This window comes from Xenopus tropicalis, chromosome 7, assembly GCF_000004195.4.
Source record: "Xenopus tropicalis strain Nigerian chromosome 7, UCB_Xtro_10.0, whole genome shotgun sequence".
NCBI lineage: Eukaryota > Metazoa > Chordata > Amphibia > Anura > Pipidae > Xenopus > Xenopus tropicalis.
In genome coordinates, this window is record NC_030683.2 from 127,385,898 (window position 1) to 127,401,054 (window position 15,157).

Genomic DNA, 15,157 nt, shown 5'->3' on the forward strand with positions numbered 1-15,157 from the left:
GTCTGGGCGGGTGTGGGCTGGCTCAGCTGGAATGGGGTTGTGCCGTGAGAGGGTTAATAGGAAGCAGGCGGGGCATTAATAATTCACATGTGCTGAGTCGGGGCTTCTGTAGCTGAAGGCGGGATCAGATATATTAACCCTTTCCAGCCCGATGTCCCTGCACTGCTTCTGCACGTTATGAGCAGAATCAGTGGCCCCCGGGCCAATCACGAGGCCACAGCCGGTTCCATTGTGGCCCTAGGGGCGACTGTCAGAAGCACCAATGAGTTACCAACCCACCCTCTGGCCTTATTCCAAGTGGAACCCGGGGCAGTCGCTGAATGTTGCACAGGTCTTGGGTTCAATTCCAAGCAAGGCCCCGCTGTATTTGCCCGCCCTGTTAGAGTGCAAGCTCTGCTGGTAAATGATCACACGCGGAGCCGGGGTCTCTTCAGTCATTTTAATAAATATTAGCGGTGGACACACATTTACACAAACAATCTCTTCAAGTCTGTCTGCCCCGGAAATAGTTACCCCTCCCCACTCTCCGCCTACTGCTCAACGACAGCTCCCAACAGAGGATTCTGGGTAGCTTAGCAACAGAGGATGCTGGGAACTGTAGTTGAGCCAATAGCTTTTGAGCAGTGGGTTATTTTATTCCATAAAGATCCCCCCCCCTCCCCCCGCCAGTGCCTCGCGGCTGCTGTAGGACTTGGGGGGGGGGGCTGGAGAATGAATTCACACAGTATATACCCCTTGGGGTACAGTGGGGGCAAGTGGGTCTGCCCATCCCCAGGGGCCAGACTAGCTGCCCAATCCCTGTCTCTGGGGCCCCGGCTGAAAGGTTTCCATAAAGAGTTTAAAGGGCAAGTAAACCTCACCAGGCCAGTGGGGCTGCCATAGACAATCACTATTACTAGGGGGGGCTCTTAATACTTGAGAACCAGAGGGTCCCCCAGTGATTTATCCCCCACCCCATGAGCAGACCCAGAATAAATCCATTCTCCTTCCCCCCCCCAGCGCCCCCCCGGTGCCGAGGCATCAGACAAAGTAACACCATTAAAGTGACAGTACATGGATTTGTGCAAAATAACTGAAATACAGTGTGTGCGGGAAATGGAGGAACATTTACATCGGTGGCGTCTTCCCCCCCCCCGCGGGGGCCCAACAGCACTGGTTAGTACCCCCGGCACCGCTGCTCCCCACTATTAAAGGGGAAATCTGCAAACATACATATCATGGCTGCAGAGAAACCGGTGCAGGCTGCAGGATACGCACAATGCCGCTATACAGGAACGGGACTTGATATGTGTCTGCTTTTAAAGGGGCGGTGCCATATTATTGAGGCTTTAAAGGGTAAGACGTCCCCCCTTGGGCCTGTGCCCAATGCAAATACAGTCACATGATGGGGCCCATTTAGAACAATTTGTTCAGCCCCCACAGGGCCCTCAATCGCGGAATCTCCTGAATTGGCCCCGCGTCGAGGCAGGAATGGGCGTATCCCGCTGAGTAGGCCCCGCCCATTATGAAATGTTAAACAGAACCAAGGATATGTACAGGGTACTGTACTGAATATACAGTGTGGGGCCCAATGGGAGCGTTCAGACCTTGGAATGCGGGGGGGGGGGCATTACATTCAAATGGGGGGGGGGGGCCCCCAATAATTCACAGACTTTCCCTTTGCCCGATGCCCTTCGTCAGTCTGGGTGGGTTGGCCGGCCGATGGCTACTGAGGTATGAATGCCTATTGCCCCCCCCCACCCCGTGTTTATGGGTCCAGCCCATTAATAAGCAGATGGCAAGACTACACCCCCCCCCAATGTAAGTCTTGACCCAATAAATACCAACACGGAGATACTGGCAGTGAAATGATCCCCGGCTGCTATGCCAACAACCCCCCCCCCCCCTTCCGGAACTTTCTATAGCAGTGATGCGACTGCTGGGCAGGGGGGCAAATAAATTAAAAATCCTTAAGGAACCTGGCAAGGGCACAAGTTATGGCCACAGAAAGGGGCGGGAAGGCCATAAGCCCCGCCCACCGCACGTTACAGTCGGAATAAACTAAATAAATAAATAGCTAAAATTCTATATTAAATTCATCTCTTTCAGTCTGAAATGCTCGACACAAAATGGCGCCCAAGGGCTGTAGCCAATCAGAATACTGGATACAATCTCCACTATCCAAGCAGCAGGCATGAGTTTCTTACAGAAGCCCCCTAAACAAATGGGCTCATTACCCATAATGCTCTTTATTATCCCAACATTCTGTCCTACCCCCGGAGTGAATGGTTGCGCCCAATGCCGAGGGCACCAAGTAATGAATGTCGCACATAAGCTCGCAATCAGTATGCTAGCCAATGGGCACAGAGGGTGGGGCACACTAAGGGCTTGGGGGAGGGGCACCACAATCCTATTATAAGCACATTTGCCAGGTACAATCCATAAGTCTCTCCATTCGCTCTTTCCTCCTTTGTTACATTAAGTATGCGCATAGGGTCGGCCAATCAGAAACCCACATTGGCCCGTACAGTGCCGGAGGGGAGAAGAAATGCTGCCCCCCCAGTAAAGGCTGCAAATATCCATGCCCCCAGAGCCGGAGGAGAGACTATAACAATATGACTGTACAGTACAAACGAGCCTATAGCTATATCCCAGCATTACACTCCCCCACTCGTAAAACCAGTGCCCATAATATGGCTGATCCCATTGGCTGAATCAAAGGTGAGGCCACACCCCCATAACTGATTATGGCGTAACTGCCATGACCGATACCCACTATATAGAAATAAATATACCTGCACCCCCAAGCCTGAGGGGGATCTGTGACGCCATGCTACGGGGCCCCCGGGTATCGCGAGCGGCAAGACGCTGCATGCAGGAGGCTGCCCAACAGCAGGAGGGAGGCAAACTGGGGCGTTCCCCCTCCTCCACTCTCAATACAAGATGGCTCAGATAGGCTGCAGCTGTCTATCCAGTAACCAGCACTCTAATACCAATGAGTAAGTATATAGGTGACTCCTCCCTGCAGTGTGACAGTTGCCAGCACTCTAATCGCTGCAGGGTGTCAGTTCCCAGCGCTCTAATCGCTGCAGGGTGTCAGTTCCCAGCGCTCTAATCGCTGCAGGGCGTCAGTTGCCAGCACTCTAATCCCTGCAGGGTGTCAGTTCCCAGCACTCTAATCGCTGCAGGGTGTCAGTTGCCAGCACTCTAATCCCTGCAGTTTGTTAGTCCCTAGTTTGCTGATCCATACAAGATACTCTCTTCCGAGAGGGCCTTGTCTCTGCCGGGTGTCTCCTACGCTCCTTTATGTAATGTCTCTAACGATAGGATTCGGGGAGTTGTATTTCACGACAGGGCGTCTTCCTCGTGAGGTTCTGTGTCGGAATCGGCCATCAGGACTCCCTGCTGCAGTCTCTGCAGAGACATCCTCATCTAAGGGGGAGGAGAAAGCAAGAGAACAAGGGGGGAGGAGTTAGTGGCAGAACCAATAAGGGGTCCTGCTTACTTCCCCTTGAATTTAATTGCCCCACCTCATCCAGCAGCTGCACAGAGGCTCGGAGCGTCTGCTTCCATTTCTGCACCTCGGCGTTGTGGAAGCGCTTCTGTAGCTCGAGGATCTCGGCCCAGTCGGCGGAACTCTGGGGGAACCTCCTATGTGAAGAAAGGGTTAAGAAAATAGAAGTGGGTTGGGCTTAACAGAAAGTGGGAGGGGTTTGGGTGGGCGCCATAGGACAACATGTGATTTGGATGGACGTGGATCGTACAAGGTGGGCACAATGGTGCTCCCCAAATCAGCTATAACTTATTCAGTGCCCCCCAGGGGGCAGTATCAGATAACAGGGAATTACCCTTGGGACACGGCGTAGTTTTGCCACGTCTGGAATGTCCGAGCCGTGTGCTCCAGCGACCAGAGGCGGTAGAAGAGCATCATGTTCAGGACCACCAGGACCAGCAGCCTGTGGGAAACAAGAGACAGAGTGAGGACACAGAGAGGGGCTGGGAGGGGGCTGCTCCTGTGCTGAAGTTCCCTGTGTCAGACTTACTGGGCTGGAGACTCAGGTACAGGGCATGTTCCTCAAAAATAAAGGATCTTATAGAGAAACATCATTTAAACAACTATCAATATTTATTGTGGTGGTGCTGGTTCAAGGCAGGCACGCTGAGCATTATACAATGGTCCTACAGGGTCAAGGCAGGCACACTAAGCATTATAGGGTGGCCCTGCAGGGTCAAGGCAGGCACGCTGAGCATTATAGGGTGGCCCTGCAGGGTCAAGGCAAGCACGCTGAGCATTATAGGGAGGCCCTGCAGAGTCAAGGCAGGCACGCTGAGCATTATGGGGTGGTCCTGCAGAGTCAAGGCAGGCATGCTGAGCATTATAGGGAGGCCCTGCGGAGTCAAGGCAGGCACGCTGAGCATTATAGGGAGGCCCTGCGGAGTCAAGGCAGGCACGCTGAGCATTATAGGGTGGTCCTACAGAGTCCAGTCACTGAGACCCATTGGAACTGATTAGAGTGGGGCTCATTACTCACACAATACTGATAACAAACAGCGCGTTGGGGATGTTGCTGGACGTGTCTCGGTTGGAGAGCTGGGAGAGCTGAGAGGAGATGCTGCCTGCGGGGGGAGGAGAAGAAGTGAGTATGTGACCACTGAGTGGCGCCACCGAGCGCTTCTGTCGCTCCCCCCCGTTCCTTTGTACCTGAAACTCTGGAGTTACGGGAAACTCTTTCGCTTTCAATCTGGGGGGAGGCGGTGTTATTGGTATCGTTGTGATGGGACTTCCAGCTTAAAGTGCGCTTCCTCCGCCGTAGCGCAGGCTTTTCTCTGCCCCCCATCTCCTCCGCGCAGGACTGGTCCAGCTTTGCCACCGCATCGGCTGAGAATGAATTGGGAAGGAGAAGAAAATGAGAATTTTCACAAAACAGCAGTCCTGCTCTGCTTTATGGCTGAGATTCTAGCTATCTGTATAACAGAGCATTCTGTCACAGTGGCACAGATCCTATCTGATCCCCCCATTGTAAGCAGCAGTCCTGCCCTGCTTTATGGCTGAGATTCTAGCTATCTGTATAACAGAGCATTCTGTCACAGTGGCACAGATCCTATCTGATCCCCCCCCATTGTAAGCAGCAGTCCTGCCCTGCTTTATGGCTGAGATTCTAGCTATCTGTATAACAGAGCATTCTGTCACAGTGGCACAGATCCTATCTGATCCCCCCATTGTAAGCAGCAGTCCTGCCCTGCTTTATGGCTGAGATTCTAGCTATCTGTATAACAGAGCATTCTGTCACAGTGGCACAGATCCTATCTGATCCCCCCCATTGTAAGCAGCAGTCCTGCCCTGCTTTATGGCTGAGATTTCTAGCTATCCTGTATAACAGAGCATTCTGTCACAGTGGCACAGATCCTATCTGATCCCCCCATTGTAAGCAGCAGTCCTGCCCTGCTTTATGGCTGAGATTCTAGCTATCTGTATAACAGAGCATTCTGTCACAGTGGCACAGATCCTATCTGATCCCCCATTGTAAGCAGCAGTCCTGCCCTGCTTTATGGCTGAGATTCTAGCTATCTGTATACAGAGCATTCTGTCACAGTGGCACAGATCCTATCCCCCCCCCCCATTGTAAGCAGCAGTCCTGCCCTGCTTTATGGCTGAGATTCTAGCTATCTGTATAACAGAGCATTCTGTCACAGTGGCACAGATCCTATCTGAATCCCCCCATTGTAAAGCAGCAGTCCTGCCCTGCTTTATGGCTGAGATTCTAGCTATCTGTATAACAGAGCATTCTGCACAGTGGCACAGATCCTATCCCCCCCCCCCATTGTAAGCAGCAGTCCTGCCCTGCTTTATGGCTGAGATTCTAGCTATCTGTATAACAGAGCATTCTGTCACAGTGGCACAGATCTATCTGATCCCCCCACTGTAAGCAGCAGTCTGCCCTGCTTTATGGCTGAGATTCTAGCTATCTGTTTAACAGAGCATTCTTGTCACAGTGGCACAGATCCTATCCCCCCCCCCCCCATTGTAAGCAGCAGTCCCTGCCCTGCTTTATGGCTGAGATTCTAGCTATCTGTATAACAGAGCATTCTGTCCCAGTGGCACAGATCCTATCTGATCCCCCCCATTGTAAGCAGCAGTCCTGCCCTGCTTTATGGCTGAGATTCTAGCTATCTGTATAAACAGAGCATTCTGTCACAGTGGCACATATCCTATCTGATCCCCCCCCATTGTAAGCAGCAGTCCTGCCCTGCTTTATGGCTGAGATTCTAGCTATCTGTATAACAGAGCATTCTGTCACAGTGGCACAGATCCTATCTGATCCCCCCATTGTAAGCAGCAGTCCTGCCCTGCTTTATGGCTGAGATTCTAGCTATCTGTATAACAGAGCATTCTGTCACAGTGGCACAGATCCTATCCCCCCCCCCCCCATTGTAAGCAGCAGTCCTGCCCTGCTTTATGGCTGAGATTCTAGCTATCTGTATAACAGAGCATTCTGTCCACAGTGGCACAGATCCTATCTGATCCCCCCATTGTAAGCAGCAGTCCTGCCCTGCTTTATGGCTGAGATTCTAGCTATCTGTATAACAGAGCATTCTGTCACAGTGGCACAGATCCCATCTGATCCCCCCATTGTAAGCAGCAGTCCTGCCTGCTTTATGGCTGAGATTCTAGCTATCTGTATAACAGAGCATTCTGTCACAGTGGCACAGATCCTATCTGATCCCCCCATTGTAAGCAGCAGTCCTGCCCTGCTTTATGGCTGAGATTCTAGCTATCTGTTTAACAGAGCATTCTGTCACAGTGGCACAGATCCTATCCCCCCCCCCCATTGTAAGCAGCAGTCCTGCCCTGCTTTATGGCTGAGATTCTAGCTATCTGTATAACAGAGCATTCTGTCACAGTGGCACAGATCCTATCCCCCCCCCCCCCCCATTGTAAGCAGCAGTCCTGCCCTGCTTTATGGCTGAGATTCTAGCTATCTGTATAACAGAGCATTCTGTCACAGTGGCACAGATCCTATCTGATCCCCCCCATTGTAAGCAGCAGTCCTGCCCTGCTTTATGGCTGAGATTCCAGCTATCTGTATAACAGAGCATTCTGTCACAGTGGCACAGATCCTATCTGATCCCCCCCATTGTAAGCAGCAGTCCTGCCCTGCTTTATGGCTGAGATTCTAGCTATCTGTATAACAGAGCATTCTGTCACAGTGGCACAGATCCTATCTGATCCCCCCATTGTAAGCAGCAGTCCTGCCCTGCTTTATGGCTGAGATTCTAGCTATCTGTATAACAGAGCATTCTGTCACAGTGGCACAGATCCTATCTGATCCCCCCCATTGTAAGCAGCAGTCCTGCCCTGCTTTATGGCTGAGATTCTAGCTATCTGTATAACAGAGCATTCTGTCACAGTGGCACAGATCCTATCTGATCCCCCCATTGTAAGCAGCAGTCCTGCCCTGCTTTATGGCTGAGATTCTAGCTATCTGTATAACAGAGCATTCTGTCACAGTGGCACAGATCCTATCTGATCCCCCCCATTGTAAGCAGCAGTCCTGCCCTGCTTTATGGCTGAGATTCTAGCTATCTGTATAACAGAGCATTCTGTCACAGTGGCACAGATCCTATCTGATCCCCCCATTGTAAGCAGCAGTCCTGCCCTGCTTTATGGCTGAGATTCTAGCTATCTGTATAACAGAGCATTCTGTCACAGTGGCACAGATCCTATCTGATCCCCCCATTGTAAGCAGCAGTCCTGCCCTGCTTTATGGCTGACAGTCTAGTACACCCCGGCTAATGGAGCCCACTATTGGCACTATACCTACCCAGCAGGCTGAAGTGCTCCTCCATGCCATTCCAGGAGTTCTTCTCTATGATGGCTCGTACCAGGCTCCATGGCTGCTTCCTGTAGCAGATCTCAGAGGAAACCCTGGGGTGGGGGGGGGGGAGGAAAACAGAAAAATTAGGAGCCAGAATATAAACTGGATTTGCTCATGTCGGAGGCAGAACAAACTTTATTTTGGGCAGGAAAATGAGTAATGAGAGTAGGACGGCACAGAGGCTGATAACAGTCGTGTTCTTTGGTATCTCGCCGGCTGGCAGGATTAGAGAGTGGGTACAGATTCAGACGCGCCACTCTGATTGGCTGGCCTGAGTGTGGGGCTGATAATAAACAGGTAGAGAGGTGAGTGGGCACAATTACTAATCCACTTGTCATATGAAGTCACACTCTAGCTGCCTACTGATACTCTACTAACATACAGGGAGGTGGGTGCCCTGTTCCTACTGGCAGCTTGGGTAATGGAGTGGGCACAGACATATACTCTGCCCTGTTACAGAAGGTGCAATGAGTGGGCACAGACATATACTCTGCCCTGTTACAGGAGGTGCAATGAGTGGGCACAGACATATACTCTGCCCTGTTACGGGAGGTGCAATGAGTGGGCACAGACATATACTCTGCCCTGTTACGGGAGGTGCAATGAGTGGGCACAGACATATACTCTGCCCTGTTACAGAAGGTGCAATGAGTGGGCACAGACATATACTCTGCCCTGTTACGGGAGGTGCAATGAGTGGGCACAGACATATACTCTGCCCTGTTACGGGAGGTGCAATGAGTGGGCACAGACATATACTCTGCCCTGTTACGGGAGGTGCAATGAGTGGGCACAGACATATACTCTGCCCTGTTACGGGAGGTACAATGAGTGGGCACAGACATATACTCTGCCCTGTTACGGGAGGTACAATGAATGGGCACAGACACTAAACTGGCATGCAGGGAGTAGGTACAAATACTCGCCCATATACTGGGTGGGACAGTGAGTGGGCACAGATGACAATCCTAGTCCTGAGTATGGTGGCACAATGTGCAATCTCCCGCGTAGGTTTGTGCCACTTACCTGAGGCGTGCCTTGTTCTTGCCCACGCTGCTGATGCAGTACCGGTGAGAGGTGTAGAAATAATCCTGGTAGGGGATGCCCTGAGTTATAACCTGGGTGTCGAGAACACAGACTGACCCCTTCACACTGTGCAGAATCTGTGGGGGGGCATGGAGAGAGGCGGGTAATGTGCAGCCAGGGCAGAGAGACTGAGGGGCACGTGGGTACAGAGAGACTGAGGGGCACGTGGGTACAGAGAGACTGAGGGGCACGCGGGTACAGAGAGACTGAGGGGCACGCGGGTACAGAGAGACTGAGGGGCACGCGGGTACAGAGAGACTGAGGGGCACGCGGGTACAGAGAGACTGAGGGGCACGCGGGTACAGAGAGACTGAGGGGCACACGGGTACAGAGAGACTGAGGGGCACGCGGGTACAGAGAGACTGAGGGGCACGTGGGTACAGAGAGACTGAGGGGCACGCGGGTACAGAGAGACTGAGGGGCACACGGGTACAGAGAGACTGAGGGGCACGTGGGTACAGAGAGACTGAGGGGCACGTGGGTACAGAGAGACTGAGGGGCACGCGGGTACAGAGAGACTGAGGGGCACGCGGGTACAGAGAGACTGAGGGGCACGCGGTTACAGAGAGACTGAGGGGCACGCGGGTACAGAGAGACTGAGGGGCACGCGGGTACAGAGAGACTGAGGGGCACACGGGTACAGAGAGACTGAGGGGCACGCGGGTACAGACGGCAGGCACATAGACATGGATAGGGGCACCCAGAGACGTACACAGACACAGAGACATACGCAGAGAGACTGAGGCACACACAAACAGAGAGAATAAGATAGAGAGGTGCAGAGAGACAGCAGGCCACACACAGACAGGAAGACTGCATGGCACAGACAGAAAGAGAGAAAAATAGATAGAAAGGCTCAAAGAGACAGCAGGGCACAGACAGAGAGAGAGAATGAGATAGAGAGGCACAGAGAGACAGTGCCACAGGGGGAGAGAGAGTACGGAATAAGAGACACAGGGAGTACACAGTAGGGCACAGAGACACAGAGAGACAGTGCCACAGGGAGACCTGAGAGAGTACAGAATAAGAGACACAGGGAGTACACAGTAGGGCACAGAGACACAGAGAGACAGTGCCACAGGGAGACCTGAGAGAGTACAGAATAAGAGACAGTGCCATAGGGGGGAGAGAGAGTACAGAATAAGAGACACAGAGAGACAGTGCCACAGGGAGACCTGAGAGAGTACAGAATAAGAGACAGTGCCATAGGGGGGAGAGAGAGTACAGAATAAGAGACACAGAGAGACAGTGCCACAGGGAGACCTGAGAGAGTACAGAATAAGAGACACAGAGAGACAGTGCCACAGGGAGACCTGAGAGAGTACAGAATAAGAGACACAGAGAGACAGTGCCACAGGGAGAGTACAGAATAAGAGACACAGAGAGACAGTGCCACAGGGAGTCCTGAGAGAGTACAGAATAAGAGACACAGAGAGACAGTGCCACAGGGAGACCTGAGAGAGTACAGAATAAGAGACACAGAGAGACAGTGCCACAGGGAGACCTGAGAGACTACACAGTAGGGCACAGAGAGACAGGTAGGAACGTTATGTTGTCTCACCTGGGTTTCTATAGCCGGGGCAGATTTGGGCCCCAGAGGGTTATTGATGGGGATTGTGTAATTCAGTATCCGAGACTGTTTCCCGTTGCCGTCCCGCATCCAGGGATTCACTGTGATATCTGTACAGAGAGACAGAGCGGGGGATGTAATTACCCCCGATATGGGAGCCGACAGCTGGCTGTTATTGGGGCTGCATGGGTTTCTATCATTGGCCCAGGATTTAGTGACAAGTTCCTGTCCATAGGTTATATAATGGGCGGGCACTGATGCACTTGTTTGGTCTCCACCCCCTTTGGGTATGATACTTTCCCTTTAAAGGAGAGACCGTTACCTGTGAATTTCCGCTGCTCCATGAAATCGTTCATGAATTGGGTGTCGGTGGTCAGTGCGTGCTGTAGGTGCTCTGCGCTGATGTGATACACGGCATTGATATGTAGCCTGCCGGTCAGGTCCGACGAGGGGGTGTCTTTAGGCGCTGTACTGGCTTCTGTAACAGTGACACGGAGCCGGGGTTACTTACAGAGCAGCATAGGGATTCCCCTGTACTAAGCACAATTCAGCAGGAACAGCCCCCTAAGTTTGCTCATAGCCTGTACAGAGAGATACCATAAAACTATGGCACATAGGGATTCCCCTGTACTAAGCACAATTCAGCAGGAACAGCCCCCTAAGTTTGCTCATAGCCTGTACAGAGAGATACCATAAAACTATGGCACATAGGGATTCCCCTGTACTAAGCACAATTCAGCAGGAACAGCCCCCTAAGTTTGCTCATAGCCTGTACAGAGAGATACCATAAAACTATGGCACATAGGGATTCCCCTGTACTAAGCACAATTTAGCAGGAACAGCCCCCTAAGTTTGCCCATAGCCTGTACTGAGAGATACCATAAAACTATGGCACATAGGGATTCCCCTGTACTAAGCACAATTCAGCAGGAACAGCCCCCTAAGTTTGCCCATAGCCTGTACAGAGAGATACCATAAAACTATGGCACATAGGGATTCCCCTGTACTAAGCACAATTCAGCAGGAACAGCCCCCTAAGTTTGCCCATAGCCTGTACAGAGAGATCCCATAACACTATGGCACATAGGGATTCCCCTGTACTAAGCACAATTCAGCAGGAACAGCCCCCTAAGTTTGCCCATAGCCTGTACAGAGAGATACCATAAACTATGGCACATAGGGATTCCCCTGTACTAAGCACAATTCAGCAGGAACAGCCCCCTAAGTTTGCCCATAGCCTGTACAGAGAGATACCATAAAACTATGGCACATAGGGATTCCCCTGTACTAAGCACAATTCAGCAGGAACAGCCCCCTAAGTTTGCCCATAGCCTGTACAGAGAGATCCCATAACACTATGGCACATAGGGATTCCCCTGTACTAAGCACAATTCAGCAGGAACAGCCCCCTAAGTTTGCCCATAGCCTGTACAGAGAGATACCATAAAACTATGGCACATAGGGATTCCCCTGTACTAAGCACAATTCAGCAGGAACAGCCCCCTAAGTTTGCCCATAGCCTGTACAGAGAGATACCATAAAACTATGGCACATAGGGATTCCCCTGTACTAAGCACAATTCAGCAGGAACAGCCCCCTAAGTTTGCCCATAGCCTGTACAGAGAGATACCATAAAACTATGGCAGCATAGGGATTCCCCTGTACTAAGCACAATTCAGCAGGAACAGCCCCCTAAGTTTGCTCATAGCCTGTACAGAGAGATACCATAAAACTATGGCACATAGGGATTCCCCTGTACTAAGCACAATTCAGCAGGAACAGCCCCCTAAGTTTGCCCATAGCCTGTACAGAGAGATCCCATAACACTATGGCACATAGGGATTCCCCTGTACTAAGCACAATTCAGCAGGAACAGCCCCCTAAGTTTGCCCATAGCCTGTACAGAGAGATACCATAAAACTATGGCACATAGGGATTCCCCTGTACTAAGCACAATTCAGCAGGAACAGCCCCCTAAGTTTGCCCATAGCCTGTACAGAGAGATACCATAAAACTATGGCACATAGGGATTCCCCTGTACTAAGCACAATTCAGCAGGAACAGCCCCCTAAGTTTGCCCATAGCCTGTACAGAGAGATACCATAAAACTATGGCAGCATAGGGATTCCCCTGTACTAAGCACAATTCAGCAGGAACAGCCCCCTAAGTTTGCTCATAGCCTGTACAGAGAGATACCATAAAACTATGGCACATAGGGATTCCCCTGTACTAAGCACAATTCAGCAGGAACAGCCCCCTAAGTTTGCCCATAGCCTGTACAGAGAGATCCCATAACACTATGGCAGAATACCTTGTTATCCGGCAGCAGATGTTCGGGCTGATAGTAACAAGCGGCGCCGCGAGACTAATTACTCACCTGTATCACGGCCGCGGAGCCGCTGCTTATTATCATATCACTCAGCCCAAGTCATGTGACATACGCGCTACAGTGAGTGACACGTGAGCGCCAGGTGGCCCTACTCACTCTGCTTATATCGTCTTCAATCGGCTTCTTTATTTACTTCCAAGCATTTTTGTGGGGGTTTAAAGGAGAACTAAATCCTTTGCAATTGGTCTTCATTTTTTATTATTTGTTGTCTTTTAGGTATTTCATTTTCAGTACAGGAGCTCTGCAGTTTGGAGTTTCAGCAGTTATTTGGTTGCTAGGGTCCAAGTTACCTTAGCAACCAGGGAGTGGTTTGGATGAGAGACAGGTATATGAATAGGGGAGGGGCTGAATAGAAAGATAAGGAATAAAAAGTAACAATAACAATAAAACTGGAGCCTCACAGAGCGATAGGGTTAATAACTTAAAAACTATAACAAATAAATAATGAAGACCAATTGAAAAGTTACTTAGAATAGTTGATTCTATTCTCATGTCCCTGGGAAGGCGCTGGGTCACTCCCTTACACTCACCCTCGTCCTGCGTGGAGCTGGGGGTGGAGTTGTTGCTGGGGTCAGTGGGCAGTTCTTCACTGGGCAATAAATCCAGGGCAGGAAGGGAGTCCAGGAGGGCGGAGCCAGCCATCTCCGACAGAGGAGTCACCGTCTGACTGGACGAGCCTTCCAACTGGGAGTCTGACTGGGCATCTGATTGGGCGGCCGCATCCTCCGCTGGCTAAATATACAGTATTGTACTGAGTTTGTATAGATATAAATAGATAGACAGACAGACAGACAGACAATAGATAGAGACAGACAATAGATAGAGACAGACAGACAATAGATAGAGACAGACAGACAGACAATAGATACATAGATAGATAGAGACAGACAGATGATAGATGATAGATAGATAGAAAGATAGATAGATAGATAGATAGATAGATAGATAGATAGATAGATAGACAGATAGATAGAGACAGACAGACAGAAAAATGATTGATAGATAGATAGATAGATAGATAGATAGATAGATAGAGACAGACAGACAGAAAAATGATTGATAGATAGATAGATAGATAGATAGATAGATAGATAGATAGAGACAGACAGACAGACAGAAAAATAGATAGATAGATAGATAGATAGATAGATAGATAGATAGATAGATAGATAGATGGATGATAGATAGATAGATAGATAGATGATAGATAGATAGATAGATAGATAGATAGATAGATAGATGATAGATAGATAGATAGATAGATGACAGATAGATGATAGATAGATTGATAGATAGATAGATAGATAGATAGATAGATAGATAGATAGATAGATAGATAGATAGATAGATGATAGATGATAGATAGAAAGATGACAGATAGATAGATGATAGATAGATAGATAGATAGATAGATAGATAGATGACAGATAGATAAATTATAGATAGATAGATAGATAGATAGATAGATAGATAGATAGATAGATAGATAGATAGACAGACAGACAGACAGACAGACAGACAGATAGATAGACAGATAGAGACAGACAGATAGATAATAGATAGATAGAGAGATAGCTAGAGAGAGAGAGTGATAGATCCATAGAGAGACAGACAAATAGATCAATAGATAGGTATTAGATAGATAGATAGATGATAGATAGATAGATGATAGATAGATAGATAGATAGATAGATAGATAGATAGATAGAGAGGCAAACAGATGGATAGATAGGTAGATAGATAGATAATAGATAGATAGATAATAGATAGAGAGCAATAGATCCATAAATAGATAGATAGACAGACAGGCAGATAGATCAATAGATCGATAGATAAATAGATAGGTAGATTGATACTAGACAGACAGATAGATATGTAAATAGATATTACACAGACAGATAGATAGGTAAATAGATATTACACAGACAGATAGATAGGTAAATAGATATTACACAGACAGCCAGTTGGGTGCCCGTGGGTGCCTTACAGGGATCATGCTGTCGGCGCTGGCGAGGGAGGTGAAGGAGTCGGTCGCAGGCAGTTGGGGGCTGGCACTGAGTTTGGTGTCACCGCGGGATGAAGTGTCACTCAGGTCGGTGCTCTCAGGGAAATCCTCACTCCCCCTGCAGGTGAGAGAAGTTATTACTCAGTAGGTACCCCCAGCATCACTCACTGCCTTGCATCACCCACAATTCCATAGTGCCCCTTATTTACTTTCTCCAGATTGCCCCATTGTATCCTGCACTCCCCCCCACT

General features: G+C 49.7%; 1 protein-coding gene across 5 annotated transcripts in view; it reads right to left on the reverse strand.

The window, feature by feature from the left end:
• Window positions 1–425: 425 nt before the first annotated feature.
• gramd1a (GRAM domain containing 1A) overlaps window positions 426–15,157 on the reverse strand; it is a 99,044-nt gene continuing 84,312 nt past the window's right edge. For all 5 annotated transcript variants that reach the window (XM_031905432.1, XM_031905431.1, XM_031905435.1 and 2 more), the window contains 11 exons: window positions 14,889–15,024; window positions 13,432–13,633; window positions 10,835–10,990; window positions 10,504–10,622; window positions 8,883–9,019; window positions 7,803–7,906; window positions 4,682–4,858; window positions 4,512–4,596; window positions 3,828–3,935; window positions 3,510–3,630; window positions 426–3,411 (listed from right to left, as the gene is read on the reverse strand). In XM_031905432.1, coding sequence (XP_031761292.1) covers window positions 3,325–3,411; window positions 3,510–3,630; window positions 3,828–3,935; window positions 4,512–4,596; window positions 4,682–4,858; window positions 7,803–7,906; window positions 8,883–9,019; window positions 10,504–10,622; window positions 10,835–10,990; window positions 13,432–13,633; window positions 14,889–15,024 — 1,432 coding nt within the window. In that variant the 3' untranslated portion in view covers window positions 426–3,324. The remainder of the gene's footprint in view (window positions 3,412–3,509; window positions 3,631–3,827; window positions 3,936–4,511; window positions 4,597–4,681; window positions 4,859–7,802; window positions 7,907–8,882; window positions 9,020–10,503; window positions 10,623–10,834; window positions 10,991–13,431; window positions 13,634–14,888; window positions 15,025–15,157) is intronic.